Source organism: Balaenoptera acutorostrata, chromosome 11 (genome assembly GCF_949987535.1).
Source record: "Balaenoptera acutorostrata chromosome 11, mBalAcu1.1, whole genome shotgun sequence".
NCBI lineage: Eukaryota > Metazoa > Chordata > Mammalia > Artiodactyla > Balaenopteridae > Balaenoptera > Balaenoptera acutorostrata.
The window spans coordinates 62,708,253-62,724,306 of NC_080074.1; the positions used below are offsets into that span (position 1 = coordinate 62,708,253).

Genomic DNA, 16,054 nt, shown 5'->3' on the forward strand with positions numbered 1-16,054 from the left:
AGAATGGCAATAATCACCCTTTAGTAGGTGCTCAATAAATGTCAGCATCTTTCTTCCCTTCACGTTATGGCCCCAGCCTAACTTTCCTTATGTCACACCAACCCCTCTGTTCCTGAACAGCGTGCCGTTTCATGCCACTGCTTTTTGCATCTGAAGTTCTCTCCTCCGGGAAGGGAATGCCCTGCCTAGAATGAAGGAAAGGTAACATGAAATGGAGCTCGGGAGAATACAAAGCATATGGTAACAGGCGCACGAGCTGTGGAGGCCAGCCTCAGGCTCTGCATCTACAAAAAGGATTTAATAAGACTCATTTCATAAGGTTGTTGAGCGGATTAAAAGGACATTCCTACAAAGCTCTTAGCCTCACGTCCGACACGGAACGAGCGCTGAGGGAATAGTCTCAGTATTTGTGGGTGCGCAGCGACCTTCCCCGCCCACCCCGCCCGGAGGGAGCCGCCCCTTGACCGGCCAGTCAGCGCCCAGGGCGCCCAGTGCAGCGTCCGCGCTGCCACGTCGCCACCTCCCACCCTCTCGACACCCGCATTTAGCAGCCCCTTACCCGGCACTAGGTACCGGGTTCACCGGGCCGCTCCCGACCCGGCCTGCGTCCTCCGATTGGCTTCTGCAGGTGCCTGTCGTCCTCAGCCGCTGCAGGTTGGCCGGGGTGGGTGGAAAGGGGCGGGCCTCGGGGAGCGTAGGACGGGCGGGGACCCGGATGTGTGTGGTGGCGGTGGCCGAAGAGCTAGTGAGCGGAGCTCAGAGGCCTATGGATGAGGAGGACGCGGCGGCCCCGGTAGGCGGGGATCGGGGGCGGGGTCCCGGAGGCCTCGGGTCGGTCTCCACGGAGCCTGAGGCGGGAGGCTGGGGTCCTGGGAAGAGGCTTCGGAGTCAGGGGCGGGGTCTTGCGCTCTGGTCACTGGTCTTCCTCCCTGGGGACCCTCCTTGGCCCAGTGCAGGGCCTGGGGAGACTGGGCGTAGTCACACTGACGGGCCAGGGCCCCTTTCCCCTGGGTCTCGTCTGAGTGATCGGGCTGTGCCCGAGGTGGAGGCGGGGCCCGGTGCGGCCGCGTCTCGGCGGCGCCAAGGCTGTGGGGTTCTAGGCAAGCAGATGCCCCTAGGTCTGGGCGCCAACATCGACCTGGGGTCGAGCCCCCTGGCCGAGTGCCAAGGAGGCCAATCCTAGGGCTGCCCCACAGCTGCCTACCCTTTTGGTCACGCGGTAGCTTGTAGCTACTGCAGAAGCGTGTAATATGCGCATTGGGATTGAATTCAGCCTAGCCGAGGCTTCCTAAGCCCCTGCTGTGTGCAAGGCACAGTCAGGCCTGGATGGAACCCTTGTCCAAGGGTTTGGGGGATGGGAAGAGAAAGTACCTCCCCTTTTTGTCGCTTTGGGAAAGATTCGTCCATTCATTCATTCATTCATTCATTCATATGTTAGCACTGTTAGTGGTTTAAATACCTGGGTCATCCTACTCCACTCCATCTTCACTGCTACCATCTTTGGGGATGCCATCTCTCATCGGAACAGCTGCAACAGTCTCCTAATTAATTGTTTGCCACTTCTGTTCTTGCTCCTTATAGGATCAGTTTAGTCTCCAACCAACCGCCTGAATGATCTTTACGATCTGATAAACCTTAAAATCATATAATTTTCTTGCTTAAAACCCTCCAGAGCTTTCCCATCACACTTGAAATAAAATTCACACTCCTTAACATGGTCTGTAGGGCGTTGATCTGGCCCCTACCTTTCTTCCATCCTCTTCTGGTATATTCTCCCTCCCTCACATTCCCTACACACTAGCCACCTGGCCTTTCTATTTTCCTACCATGCCAGCTGCCTTGCACCTCAGGACCTGTGTCCTGGCTGTCCCTTCTGCCTGGGATGCTCTTTCTTGGGCTTGTTACATGCCTGTCACCTTTTCATCTCATAGAGTTCACCCCATTATTCTTTATCACAGCACTCTGCTTTTTCCTCCACTGTCTAACGTTGTCATGTCTGTTTATTGCCTGTCATGCCTCCCCCAATAGAATGGAAGTGCTATGAGAGCAGACATCCCATCCATCTTGTTCACAGCTGCATCCCTAGCACCTAGGACAGTAGGAGCACATAGTGGGAGCTCAGTAAATGTTTGCTGAATGAAAGGATGAGGGTGGGGACTGTTGAGGTCAATCTGGGCAACTGGCTTCAAGTCCAGTGTCCTCTCCGCATTCTGGGTGGAACAGGCTGAGGTACTTTGCTCAGCACCTTGCTTCCTCCTCCTCAATCCCCTTCTCCCCCTGGCAGGTTTGTTCTCATGAACAAGATGGATGACCTCAACCTGCACTACCGGTTTCTGAATTGGCGCCGGAGGATCCGGGAGATTCGAGAGGTCCGGGCTTTCCGATATCAGGAGAGGTTCAAGCACATTCTTGTAGATGGAGACACTTTGAGGTGAGTTTCGGGGAGTGCTTCCACATTTTCCTTTCTGTGCCAGATCTTAGAGATGAAAAGGGGCTTTTGCAAAGGCAGAGGACTGTCTGCACTGCACATGGAGGGGTATGTTATAAACCCTGGAGGCCTTTCCGAATGGAGCAGTATATGCTTCTTCACCCCGCACCCCCGCCCCCCGCCTGTGTCTCTGGGTCCCTCTGTCCTGGTCCGCATTGGAAGCAGTCATGTCAGAGATGGAGGCTGCTGGGGTCTCAGGAATTGCCCAACTGCCTTGTTGAAAGGACTCCATTGAGTCTGTGCGATACCTGGGTCTCCTGCCTGCATCTCTGGAGTTGGGATCGGTGAAGAATGGCCATTCAAAGGCAGTGGATTTCCTGTTTTGGGAAGGACAGTCCTGTAGTGCATCCTGCTTACTGCCTTCCAACCCTTTGGTTTGTGTGTTTGTGTTTGTTTTCGCTCTATTTTCTGGCTTGAACCCTTCCCCTGACTCCATCCGAGTCTAATTCTCTCACAAAGTTGTCACTGGAAGGGGGGAAGGAAGTAGTGCTATCTAGCCTGGAGACAAGAAAGCTGAGGAGTGGGGACTGAATAACTGTCTTCCAATCTGCGAAGGGCTTTGGTCCCGAGGATCGAGACCAGCCGCTCTCCAGCTCCACTGAGGACAGAGCCAGAGGAAAAGGGCCGAAGCTGCAGCATGAGGGACTGAGGTTAGACAGGGTTGTGAGACCCCTAATAGGCAACTGAGGGAGGCTCCACATTCTCTTCCCCACTGACAGTGAAGAAGCCAGGCTTGCATTGGTCTGGTGTGGGCTGGGCCCTGGCTGGAGGCAGCGGGTAGGGTGGGTGACCTCAAGTATCTTGTTATGGTGTTTGTGCAGATGTCCTGAAGTATGGCCTGATGGATTCTCTTCTGTGCTGGCCCTCACAGGGTGGGAGTTGGGGATGCTGAGGCCCTCCCGCAACCCCTGGGCTAGGCTGCTAATGGAACTCCCCCTTCATTCCTCCTTCAGTTACCATGGAAACTCTGGTGAAGTTGGCTGCTACGTGGCTTCTCGACCCCTGACGAAGGACAGCAATTATTTTGAGGTGATCAAGGCAGGGGGTGGGCAGAGCAGGGGGTGAGATGGTTAAGCTCCAAGGCGTTCTTTTACTGGATTCTTGACTGGTCCTTTAAATTTTCCATCAGGATTATCCTGTTGGCTGGGAAAAGGGCCCAGGATAGCATGGTGTATAATCTGAGAGGCACCCTAAAGTCCTTTCACCCTGTCCCTTCTGCTCTCCTGCCCTTCACCTAGGTAGACTGTGACCCATGTCCTTTCCCACCCCCTAACCCAAGCCCAGCATCTACTCCATCTCCCATCTTTTTCCATAGCTTGGAAATTATTTTCTAAGTAATTGTGGTAAAGTGGGCCCCCACTTTCCCCAGTTCTCCTTCTGAGTGCCCTGACTTTTTCTCTGATTCCCCTGTCTTTTGCTCTTTGAGCCTCAGCCCGCTTTGATGTCTAACTCCCCTCCCTGCTGACTGTGCCCTGCTCTCCTCCCTCCAGGTGTCTATTGTGGACAGTGGGGTCCGGGGTACCATTGCTGTGGGACTGGTCCCTCAGTACTACAGCTTGGATCACCAGCCTGGCTGGTTGCCTGACTCTGTAGCCTACCATGCTGATGATGGCAAGTGAGTTGCCTTTTGTGGAACCCGACCCCTTTCCTACGGATTTGGGAATCTTGGATATAATGGACTACCTCAGGGTGGCTTTGGCTATTCCTTCACTGGTCTTGGGGTATTTTCATAGACGTTTCTTTTTTTTTTTTTTTTTTTAACATCTTTATTGAAGTATAATTGCCTTACAATGGTGTGTTAGCTTCTGCTTTATAACAAAGTGAATCAGTTATACATATACAATATGTTCCCATTTCTCTTCCCTCTTGCATCTCCCTCCCTCCCACCCTCCCCACATAGACCTTTCTGATAGGGACAGGAAGGTGGCCTGTTGGCTACCCTTGGAGGTTTGCAGATTTAAAGGGGATGGTGGAGCTCCCCCGAGAACGTAGGTAGATGCCGTTGCAGAGTGATCGGGAGCAAGAGCACTGGGGAGAGGTTGGGAAGCCAGGTTCGGGTCCTGTGTCTGTGCTGCTCTGTCCACAGGCTGTACAATGGCCGGGCCAAGGGCCGCCAGTTTGGGTCAAAGTGCAACTCCGGGGACCGGATTGGTTGTGGCATTGAGCCAGTGTCCTTTGATGTGCAGACTGCCCAGATCTTCTTCACCAAAAATGGGAAGCGGGTAAGTGGGACATCCTGAGTGGGATTTAAATGGCTTGAAGCTGTCCAGGGATTTGTGTGAGTAATAAGAAAGAGTCTGCTGGCTGGGGCTTGCCCAGGGCCCCACGGGCTTATTTCCCATCTTCTTCAGTTCAGCCTCAGATTCTCCTGGGGTCTCCTGCATGTAGGAGAAGATGCTCCCCACACCCAGGGGAAGCTGGGACATTCCCCAGGTGATGGACGCAGAGGGGCAGGTTTGTGCAGTGGAGGAGGGGCAGAAACTGTGGGGGACAGAATTGGTGATGTGGGGGAAGGTTTTGAGCAGAAAAAAAGACGGGGAGATTATGACCTGGCTGCATAAGCTGGAGGTCCTCTTGGGATTTTTGACTTGAATGCTTTTGGGGATATGTCCTTTCTGTGTTTCGTGTTCCTTGTTTCACTTCTCCTTTCCTTCCCTCTTCAGAGGGAGACTAGTGATGGTGAAGGGATGGGATAAGAGCAAATAGGAGAGACCCCGGCTCTCTTTCTTCTCCTCCCTAGCCCCATCTCCCACCCTGGGAAATTGCCTTCTCAGGCCTCCGCCGGCCCGCCTAGTGGTCTTCCTCCCTTAAGCATCTATGCTCAGCACTTTCCTGCTCCAGTCCACACTCATGCGTACCTGAAGTGTATGAGGGGTTGTCGAGAGACTTGTGTTTGCCTTCTAGCTCCGCGGGTACCTTGCTCAGCTAGTAGTACTCAGCAGCTTTTTCTGCTTCTTTGTACCTCTGTTTTGCTATCTGTCAGCGTGTGTGATGATGACTGGCTGCATCATCTCAAAAGTCCCCGTGTGAGAATTAGATGAGCTGTGGGACAGTGAGCCAGGCGGCAGCTCCCTCCCTTCCTCCCCCTCCCTCTGCTGCAGGTGGGCTCCACCATCATGCCCATGTCCCCCGATGGGCTGTTCCCAGCAGTGGGCATGCACTCCTTGGGTGAGGAGGTGCGGCTGCACCTGAACGCTGAGCTGGGCCGCGAGGACGACAGTGTCATGATGGTGGACAGTTATGAGGATGAATGGGGCCGGCTGCACGACGTCAGAGTCTGCGGAACTGTAAGTAAGGGGCAGGTAGGGCTGGACCGAATCCCGGGGTCCACAGAAGCATGTCAGGATTGCTTAGAATAGGGAGTGAAGACAGGGTCTTTTTTAAAATTAATTAATTAATTTATTTATTTATTTTTGCCTGTATTGGGTCTTCGTTGCTGCGTGCGGGCTTTCTCTAGTTGCGGCGAGCGGGGGCTACTCTTCATTGCAGTGCGCAGGCTTCTCATTGAGGTGGCTTCTCTTGTTGGGGAGCACGGGCTCTAGGTGCGAGGGCTTCAGTAGTTGCGGTGCACAGGCTCAGTAGTTGTGGCTTGTGGGCTCTAGAGCGTAGGCTCAGCAGTTGCAGCGCACGGGCTTAGTTGCTCCGCGGCATGTGGGATCTTCCTGGACCAGGGCTCGAACCCATGTCCCCTGCATTGGCAGGCTGATTCTCAACCACTGCGCCACCAGGGAAGTCCCAAGACAGGGTCTTTTGTAGGGTTTTGGAAAGTGGGAATTTTGTCAGGAGAACCTCGTGTCCTGACATGATTCTTGAGTCCAGATCTGTGTTCTCCTTAGCGTTGGTCCTCTTTCCTGCCTTCTCTTTGTTTGAGAGCTCAGCCTAGTTGCTTAACCCTGGGAACAAGCAGTAGCCAGTAGCTCTCCTTTGCCTTCTTTGGTTCCTTCAGGCCCCCCCCCGCCCCCCCCAACAATGCACGCTGCTGCCTGCACTCCTGCCTTTGAGAGGCTGGGCTGACTTGGAGGCCGGATGCCTGGAACACCCTTTTGGCTTGATCCCAGCCCAGCTAGCCCAGCTTTCCATTCTCTGCATTGTGGAGCAGGTGTGGTCACAAATCCCACTCATGCTGGGGAAGGTTCTTTGAGATCTTTTTCGAGTAAGCATCAATGATAGTCTCTTTTGCCTTCCTACATTTTATAGAGGATGAGAATAGCGGCAGATAATGATTCAGTGAGAGTCCTTGATCCTCCAAAGCTGGCCGTTTTATACATCTCATCATACCTGCTTTAGTCCCCTGCCTAGATTTTAAACTTTCTTGGGAAGCGTATGGACCTTGAGAGAGGGAAATTCTTCATATCTACCCTCCGTGCCTCATGCTGGGTTGGGAGTGAATGGATGCTGAGTTAGGGGTCTGGCCCTGACCTCTAGTGGGCCGCTCGGGCCTTCCACTTCAAATTGTCCCTCTGCTCCCCTCCCGCTCCTTCCTGGCTCAACCTTTTCCTCCGCCCTCTGGCATTCTCACCCCAACCCAGGCTGTTTTCAACTCAGCCTTTGATAGCAAAACAGAAGCAGCGGGGGTGGGGGGGGTGGGAGTGGATTATGAGTAAGGCTCTCCACTCTGGAGTTCAAGGTGAGTCAAACACAAGGAAAATGGCAGAAAGTGTGGCCTCCTGCAGCTTCGGGCACTCTGCACCCCCTTCTGGCACTAGGGTCCAGGAGGCCTCAGATGCCCACTCCCTGACCTTCATCCCTCCTTTCTTTTCCCCTTCCACCATCATTTTGACAACATCTACAGAGTTGAACTTGGGACTGAGCCAGGGCGATGTTCCAGCTCTCATCCTTGACCTCTCCTCAAGAGTTTTTTTCCTGGCACCCTTCCCCTGCCTGGACCTGTCCCCACTCTGCTCCCTGCTCCTCCCAGGCAGTCTTTTCTAATTGATGCGGAATCCTGTAGACATTTATAAATAGCCTTCCTTCCTCCCTGCCCTTCCCCCAGTGCCCTCAGGCCACACATTTAAGAATTTTTTTCTTTCTTGGACATAAGCTGTTGAGTGTAGCTCTTCTGTCAAACCCGCACCCCAGCTGGGGCAGCTGGCAGGGTAGGCACACTGCTCCCTGCGCACTTGCTCCTCTGGGGCAGACGTGGGCATGAGCCTCTTGAGGGACGCAGGCTTCTCTTCTAGTCTTGCCAGCTACCTCATCTTTCACATGAGGGTGACTTACCCAGTTTCTGCCAGCCCCTCGGCCCCCCATACACTCTTGCCTCCTGGCCTCCTTGCCTCATCCTCTTTGTCCCTTCTGACCATCCACTGTATTTCCAGTCCAGCAGTCAGAGTGGTGTCAGCCTGGAGGAGCCTGGGAGAGGTCATTAGGCTGTGCCTGTGCCTCCTGTTTCTAAAGATGTCCAGCACAGCTGCTTCTCCTCTCTGCCCTTCCTGTTTTACGTCCCCCTCTGTGGGGAGACCTTCCCTGAGACCTCAGACCTCTGCTCTTGTTGCAGCCTGTTTCTCCTGCCCCAGGTGATGTTCCCAGGAGGACACCCCATAGAACCATAAAGGTCTGGAGGAGGCTTTGATGCCATCCTGCCCAGGTTTCTCAGTGCAGAGACTGTGGGCATCTTAGGTGAGACAGTTCCTTGATGTGCAGGACATTTAGCATCCCTGGTTCCCAGACCCAGGATGCTGGTAGCTCCGCCCCGCCCCCCCACCCCAGTTGTCGTGACTGCCCGCACATTCCCATATATCCTCTTGTACTGCTGAGAAAACAGTCCCAGAGAAAAGTGAAGAGACTTGATCAAATGTCAAACAGCGAATTAGTAGCAGAACTAAGCCCAGATATTCATTCCTTGACCCCTACCCCCGCTTTTTCCACTGTCTGATATATGCTGCTGCCTTCTGCCCAGGCCCACTCTTCTGTAGCCAATCTCTCCTGCTCGCTTCTCACAAGATGAATCCAGAGTTCCTGGGCTTAAATTCCCACGTCCCTGGGGATTTCTCCTGTCTAGTGTCTTTAGCCAGGGGCCTCCTAGGTGAGTTTACTTGGCTACCTTGGAATTCTTTTACTCCTAGCCCTTTCTCCCAGTTTTGTAGTCTCAATTATCCTCTCTTCTCCCTTCTCACTGGTTCTTCCCATTACAGAAGAGTGAATTCGACTCCTGACCCTTTTTTTTCCTCCAGCAATTCATTATGAAAAGTTTCAAACATATAGGAAAGTTGAAAAAATAGCACAGTGAACACCCACTGTATCCCCACTACCTAGATTCAAGAGTTGTTAATATTTAGTTGTGTTTGTTTGATCTGAGGATCTATATATAGACAGACTGGCTCTTTCCAGAGGGAAGTCTTTCCCTGCTTCCTGTGGCCTCACTTTCCCCTCCTAAAGAGCGCCCCCTTCCCAGAGCTCCGGGATGCTGAAGAATTGCTGTTGCATTTGCTCAGGCATGGGGTGCTGCCCCTCATTCCTGTCCCCAGGCCTTGCACAGTGAGGTAATGTGTCAAGGGCGGGGGGCAGTAGGTAGGGCTGGGGGATTAGACTCATTCTGTCTTTGTTTCTCATTTCTGTTCATAGCTCCTCTAACAACTCCTTAGTGACGGGGCAACAGCTTTGGTACACAAAGTGGGGTGAATGAGGCCCCACCCTCTCAGGGGTCCTCCCTGGGCCCAACCCAGGAGGAGACCGTGTTGGGGCCTGAGCTGGCCGGTGGGGAGCTTGTTCTTGGTTCGTGTTTCAATTGCTTTTAGGCCCTCCGGGCACTGAGTCCTCCCTTGCTCCTGTCAAGAGGGATTAGGGTCTCTGCTGGCAAGAGGAGGAGGGCGGGCCGCAGCAGGAGAGGAGGCTGAGAAGGGCTACTGGTAGGAGGGAGGGGGCGGGGTTCAGGAGGCTCTCTGCACTCTGGTCTGCAGCCTCCTCTCTGTGGAGTTGACCTGTTTGGCCTCTCAAGGCTTCCGTTGTGTGTGGAGGGAGGTGGGGTGGGGAGGGGGTCTTGAGAGCCTTAAGGAAAGAGTTCCCCACCCCCACCAAAGATGTAAAGGAGCATGCCTGTTGATTGGGGGTATTGTTTGAGGAGAAACACTGGGAGGAAGACAGTTGGTCCCTTGGGATGGAGTCATCTGAGGAGTGTCCTGGGAGCCCAAGGGACCATTCTAGCTGGGGGTAAGGGCTGAGGTGAAAGATCCTTTCCTTCTTTGCGATTGGCAGTTCCAGTCTGTTGTAGCTTTGGGGGGCGACTGTTAATGTTTAGGGAGCATTGGAACTTTCGGATATTCCAGTATCACCCCCATGTCCTGAGTCAGGGAAAGGCTAACGTGTGCATTTATCACCTACCGGGGGTCAGGCTCCAGACTAAGCCCTTGACACTCATTTCACTTCGTCATACCCATTTTTGGAGATGCAGGTAGTGGTACCCCTATTTTACTGCTGAAGTATCTGAGGCTTAAAGAAGTGAGAGTCACTTGCTTGAGTTTAGTGACTAGTAAGTAATAGGAGCTAGGATTTGAACCCAGGTCTGTTTGATTTTCTTTCAAACTAAGAGGTATCTTGGGAATTCCCTGGCGGTCCAGTGGTTAGGACTCCGCGCTTCCACTGCAGGGGGCACGGGTTCGATCCCTGGTCGGGGAACTCAGATCCCGCAAGCCGCGTGGCGTGGCCAAAAAAAAAAAAAAAAAAAAAGTAGAAACTAAGAGGCACCTGAGGCACAGATTGAGGGACCAGCATCAAGATTCTAGCAACTCAGACTCTAGGTGCTAAACCTCTCATCTCCTCTAGGTTTCTACCAGCCCAGGTCTAAGGAGGGGAGGAGTGCACTCAAGTAAGGATCTATCAGGGAGGCCAGACTTTCCCCCACCCGCTCCTCTGAGTGCTCTGAGAAGGCTCCCAGGGCTTGGGAGGACTTTGCCCAGGGGCAGGAGAGTGGATCCAGAGGAACAGATGAATCCAGGGGCTTACACCCTAAGGGGTGGGTGGTTCCTCTCTTGAAGAGGTGGCTTGTGCATGGCCCTAGTCTTCTAGGCATTTAGCAGTCTGTCTAAGCTGCTCTGCTTTCTGAGCTGCTCTGCGGGCTGGGGAGTGGGTTTTAGAGTCCCACGTTAGTGTGTTTCATCCTCCTGGCCTTTTAGCTTAAGGAACCATCCCCCCCTATCCATAGACAAACCGGCAGCCTGCCTTCCTCTGGGCTGAGGCAGAGGGAATGGTTGGGCGGGTTTTTCCCAAGGATCAGGATCTGGATCTGCTGTCTCTTGGCTCTGGAAGTGGAGAACACTGTGTTTCCTATGCCGAGGCCAGTTGGATGGAGTGGGTCAAGGGCAGCTGTGGGATCCCCCACCCAGTTCTGCAATGCAGGGTGGAGAGGTTGGGCTGGGGGCTACTCGGATTGGGTGGAGTCTATGTTAGTTAATGTGCATCATACCACACCCCTCCGGGCCCTGTGGAGAGAGATGCAGAGGAGGAACCCAGGCCACGCTGAGAACATACAGAGGACCAGAAATCGAATTTAAACAGTGTGGGCCTTCATAATACCCAGTAAATCAGAAGACCACCTGCAGGGGACCCCTTTCGGATGGAAGAAAGCAGTGTGAGATAATGGAGACTTGGGCTAGGAGTATGAATATCACAGAGCCAGTGTACCCCGAAACATGTGTGGTCCTGGCTGCAGGAAGGAGAGAAGAAAGTTTAGGCGGCCTCCCGTACACCTCTGGCGTTTCTCCTGGTGCCCCCTGTCCCCCGCCTCCAGTTCTCTGGGGAGGAAGGGAGAATGGACTTGAGGTGACAGGGCTTCGGGGATCCAGGGCTGAGAGGGGGGCCGAGTCCCTCTCTTGCCTCCCTGAAGGGGTTGGTGAGGATACAGCGCCTGCCTCTGCTGAAGACACACGGAGGCTTCGGCACTGGTGCAGGCGAGCGTGATGCCTTTCCTGTTCAGGCAGGAGTTCTTTGTGGGGTGAGAGGCCAGCGTCTGCCAGGGATAAGTGGAGGAGATCCTCAGGGAGTGAGTTTTCTTCAGGGCCTGAGGGGTGGGAGGGTAGAAGAAAGTCTTGAGGGGCAGTTTGGTTAATTAAAAAGGGATTAAGGAATCCCAGGTGATGCTGAGGGTGGGGGAAAGAGGGATGGGGTTGAGTCACAGCCCTACTATCACCATGACAACTGATAAATAAATCCTCCCAGATTGGGGGTTGCCGCCCCATCATGCCCAGGCAGGATCACTGTGGGGCCGAAGAGCCCCAAGAGCCCATCAGTCATCTCCCCTCCACACCCCTGCTCCAGCTGGAAAGAGCCATGAGGGGCTGGGAGCAGGAACGCCTGCCTTTCTAGCTTCTCTCTGCCTGCTCCCCTCCCTCACATTAAATGAAGGAGAAGAGCTGGGTGTCCTCGGTTCCCTGGCTCCCCTCGGCACCTCCCTGACCCCGCTACAAACAGCTCTGTTCAAAGCCAAGTAAAACAAAGACCTTGAGAAATTATATCAGTCCCATCCCAGGCAGAACTGGCTTCTGAGCTCATCTCCCCTCCCCCGGACGTCTGGAGTTGGCCCCTAACCTCTGCATCCTCCCCATCCCCCTGAGGCACCCTGAGAAAGCCATCAGGCTTCCTCTCAGCCTAGCCTTTGCTTCTCCTCTTCTCTGTGTTCAGAGCCCCTGGGTGGCCCTTTCCTGGCAGGGTGATTGAGGGAAGTAATGGCAGAGTCTACAGACCCCTGTGTGGTCCTGGCGCTCGGCCATCCGGATCGCAGTGCTGCTCTCGCCGGCTCCCCACAGCAAGGAGAGGGTTTTTGGCTCGGTAGGCAGGTGGGCGCAGCCTTTAGCAGGGGCTCAGCCCTCTTGCTCGTGCTGCCACCTCCACGCCCCTGCCCCCATCCCTGTTCTCCCATGCCTGCCTGGAACCCTGAGGCCCACTTTGTGCCTCCAGGATCCCTTCCCTTTCGGCCAGGGCTTTTTGTGAGACCCAGGAAAACTGGTCCCCAGATGGCCCTGGAACCAGGTTTCCAGGGGTGGGGTGCTAGCCTGCCCCCCACCCCTGGTTCTTCCCCCACAGCTACTGGAGTACTTGGGCAAGGGCAAGAGCATCGTGGACGTGGGGCTGGCCCAGGCCCGGCACCCGCTGAGCACCCGTAGCCACTACTTCGAAGTGGAGATCGTGGACCCTGGAGAGAAATGCTACATCGCCTTGGGGCTGGCCCGAAAGGTGGGCGCCAGTGCTGGCTTTTGGCCTGTGGAGCTGCTCAGCTCTGGGGCTGTTGGGCCGGAGCTGGGAGCTCTTGGGGAGATCAAGGGGCTGGGCTGCAGAGGGAGGTCTAACCCGAGACAGAACAGGCCGTATGTGTCTGCCGTGTAAGGGTACAGACCCCAAGTCACCTCGGAGCTGAGAGAGGGTCGTCAGCGCACCACACGCACCAAGGCCTGGATGTGGGGTGGGGGCAGCCTGCAGCCCTGGCTGGGAAAGCCAAGCACCTTCCCACCTTCCCCTGCAACCTCCAGTGCCTGAAGGGGTGAGGCTGCCGGGGTGGGAGCAACCATCTGGGTCGTAGCTTGTTTCGGAAGATCGAGGGTTCGTAAGCCACTCTCCCGTCCTCTTTTCTGTGCGTGGTACCACAGCTTTCCTTTTTTTGTCTTGGTGTAGGATTATCCCAAGAACAGGCACCCTGGCTGGAGCAGAGGGTCTGTGGCTTATCATGCAGGTGCGTGAGGGGCTGCCCTGGGGAAGCTGGGGGGGTGGGGTATAGGGGCACAGGGACATCCATTTCCCTGACCCCGCACTAGGGGCCTCGCCTTCAGCATCTGGCCGGAGAGACTTTCCCCTGCCGCTCTCTGCTCTCCCCATCCCAAGCTGCTAGTGCTTTCTCTTCATCTGTGTTTTTCCTCCCAGCCCAAAAAGCCAGGGGAGCAGAACAGGGGTGGGAGATCTGGGACCGAACTGGACATTCCAGGCCTCTGAGTTGGCTCCCTCTGCACCCTTCCTGCAGATTCTGCGTTTTCTTTTTTTTGATCGGCTTGATTTCCTTTAGGGCTTCCTTTAGAAAGGAGGAGCTGTGAGTTCCTGGTCCCGCCTCTCCCTCCCCTCCGAGGGCCCCCGCTCTCTGACCAGCTCCCGAGGGAGTCTCCCCCTTAGCCCCTTGAGGGGACAGATGTGTGTCTCTCTTTAATCTGGTGCCCTCATTCTCTCTCCTCCCTTCCTCAGGGCCAGAGAGGGAGGGAGGGACACTTGAACTTTAAGCAGGGGCCGCTCTAGGGGCTGTAGGGTGTCGGCCCCTCCCTCAGGTGTGTGTCCTCTCCCCTCCCTCCGACAGATGACGGGAAGATCTTCCATGGCAGTGGTGTGGGGGACCCTTTTGGGCCACGCTGTTACAAAGGGGACATCATGGGCTGTGGAATCATGTTCCCCCGGGACTACATCTTGGACAGTGAGGGTGAGTGGGGTGACCGTGGCCAACCAGGCTGGTCGGGCAGAGGCTGGGGGCAGTACCACAGGAGCTCAGGTTTCCTGGCCCCCAGGTGACAGTGATGACAGCTGTGACACAGTGATCCTGTCCCCGACCGCCCGAGCTGTCCGGAATGTCCGGAACGTCATGTACCTGCACCAGGAAGGGGAAGAGGAAGAGGAGGAAGAGGAAGAGGAAGATGATGGGGAAGAGATAGAACAGGAGCATGAGGGCAAGAAGGTGGTGGTGAGTGGGGTGGGTCTGGGGTTGGACTAGGGGTCTTGGGCCTCGGTGAGGTCTGGTGTTAGTGCCGAAAGCAGAGCCCAGGGAGGGGAGAGGGGAAGCCCTGGCTGCTGTGGGCGTGGGGCTGCTGAGTGGGGAGACTGGCTGGGAGGCTGGTTTCCGGCCTCAGGACGCCCTCTCGTGGTCACCTCCTGCATCGCCCTCTGTCTCTCCAACGGTGGTGCGAGTTGGGAGTGATGGGGCTCAGGCCTACATAGCTCCAGCATCCTCAGAGGAGAGGCTAGAGCCTGCCTATCCCACTTTTCTCTTTCACCCCCAGGTTTTCTTCACTCGGAATGGCAAGATCATTGGGAAGAAGGATGCTGTCGTACCTTCTGGGGGCTTCTTCCCCACAATTGGGATGCTGAGCTGTGGGGAGAAAGTCAAAGTGGATCTGCACCCCTTGAGTGGCTAGGCCTTCTCCCCTGGACCTGCTCCTTCTCCCTCTCCTCGCCCTTTGCAGAGCCAGGTACCCCGTTCCTGACGCCCCGAGGATTTGCTTACCCAGCAGGCCCCAGGGGGTGTGTTGTCCCTCTGCCCTACCAGATCAGGCCCCTGCCAAGCTCCTCTGTGCCCATGTTTCTGACCTGGTGCTGCCCCTGTTGTTAGTCCTTGGGCGAGAGTTCCTGGCTGGACAGGAACCAGCCCAAAGGATGGTGTTGCTTCACGGGTGGGTCCCACTGGCTTTGGCCGTGGGCTCCCGCATGCCCCTCCCACTCTGGCCCGTGTGAGGGGAGAGGAGTGAGCGCCCGTCTCAGCTGCTGTTGGGCGTGAGGCTCGGCAAGGGTGGAGCAGGACACCCCCTCCTCTGTTTACCACAGGGTTCCTCTTCTCATCTTCTTTCCTGTTCCCTGTCCTTGTCGTCGTGTGAAGCAGTTGCCGCTGTCATCCCCCCCCCCCTGGCTGGGCTAGGGGGGTGCTCTCTTGGGCCGTCTGTCTCCTTCCACTGACTGGTGTCCCGAGAAGACTACTCGAGGGTCTCCGTTCTTTCCCCTGCGAGCCAGCTTCCTCCCTCACTGCCTGCTCAGGCACCACAGTCCCCCCGAGAATCCGAGTCTCTGGCTTCCCCCAGCTGTACACACGTAGATGGTGTCCATGACGTGTTTGATGGGGTGAGAGGGGGGCTGTCAAATCGGGGGACTGGGGCCTTTGCTCCTGTCTCCCCCTTGCCCTCCCTGGCTCACCTGTGGCACCCGTCTCTCGTTCCTGGGGAGGCAGGCGGAGACTCTGGAGCCTGTCTCTCCCACGTGGTCAGGGCAGGACCCCAGAGCCCTAGCGAGAGCCCGAGGGCACGGGCCCACGCTCCCCTACCCTGCCTTGCCCCCGCCCCTGCTTGCTGCCTGTGCCAGTTGCCTGTTTTGCTTCAGTGTTTGATTCTAGCACTTAACGTGTCCTCCCGCACCAAGCCCTCCTGTCTCCTAGCCCCTTGACCCCTGTCCCCTCCTCAGTGACTTCTGGGAGAGAGAGGGAGCAGGAGCAGGTGGCCCTGGTTTGGGCAGAGTGGGCAGGGCTTTGGGAAGAGGGGCGAGGTGTTGTGCTGCTGGGGCCTCCCCTTTGGCCCTCCCTTCAGGCCCTGCACTAAGATGTATGAAATGTATGTACAGACCAGAGATGTTTATACAGCCAATAAAGATGGAGTTTCCATATTTATCAGTACAGCCGGGACAGGGGAATCCTTTCCAGTACAGGGGACCAGGGACAGGGCTGGAGGAGGGGGCGGCCGAGGGCACTTGCTCACCAGGCACGTGTGGACCAGTGTGGGGCCAGGGAGGGGGATCGTGTGTGTCCCATGGGCCTGGCTTGGGCCTGGGATGCCCCAAGAAGCACAGGTGTGCCCCTGGGAGACCTGAGGCTTTGACCTTCCTGGAAACAAGGCATGACTC

General features: G+C 55.7%; 1 protein-coding gene across 9 annotated transcripts; it reads left to right on the forward strand.

Annotated features, from left to right (window-relative positions):
- Window positions 1–670: 670 nt before the first annotated feature.
- On the forward strand, window positions 671–15,827 carry SPRYD3 (SPRY domain containing 3). Of its 9 annotated transcripts, none has more exons than XR_450765.3 (12): window positions 675–793; window positions 2,285–2,431; window positions 3,442–3,517; window positions 3,979–4,103; window positions 4,575–4,710; window positions 5,590–5,775; window positions 12,506–12,655; window positions 13,091–13,148; window positions 13,758–13,877; window positions 13,963–14,135; window positions 14,452–14,640; window positions 14,993–15,827. XR_450765.3 is itself a non-coding variant. In XM_007179420.2 (11 exons), the coding sequence occupies exons 1-11, from the start codon at window positions 771–773 to the stop codon at window positions 15,040–15,042; spliced, it is 1,260 nt and encodes a 419-aa protein (XP_007179482.1). In that variant the 5' UTR covers window positions 673–770; the 3' UTR covers window positions 15,043–15,827. The 9 variants fall into 9 exon arrangements, 6 of the variants coding, with proteins under 6 accessions (XP_007179483.1, XP_007179482.1, XP_007179480.2 ...); XR_450764.3 differs by having other exon boundaries at window positions 15,045–15,827; XR_450766.3 differs by having other exon boundaries at window positions 15,048–15,827.
- Window positions 15,828–16,054: the final 227 nt, after the last annotated feature.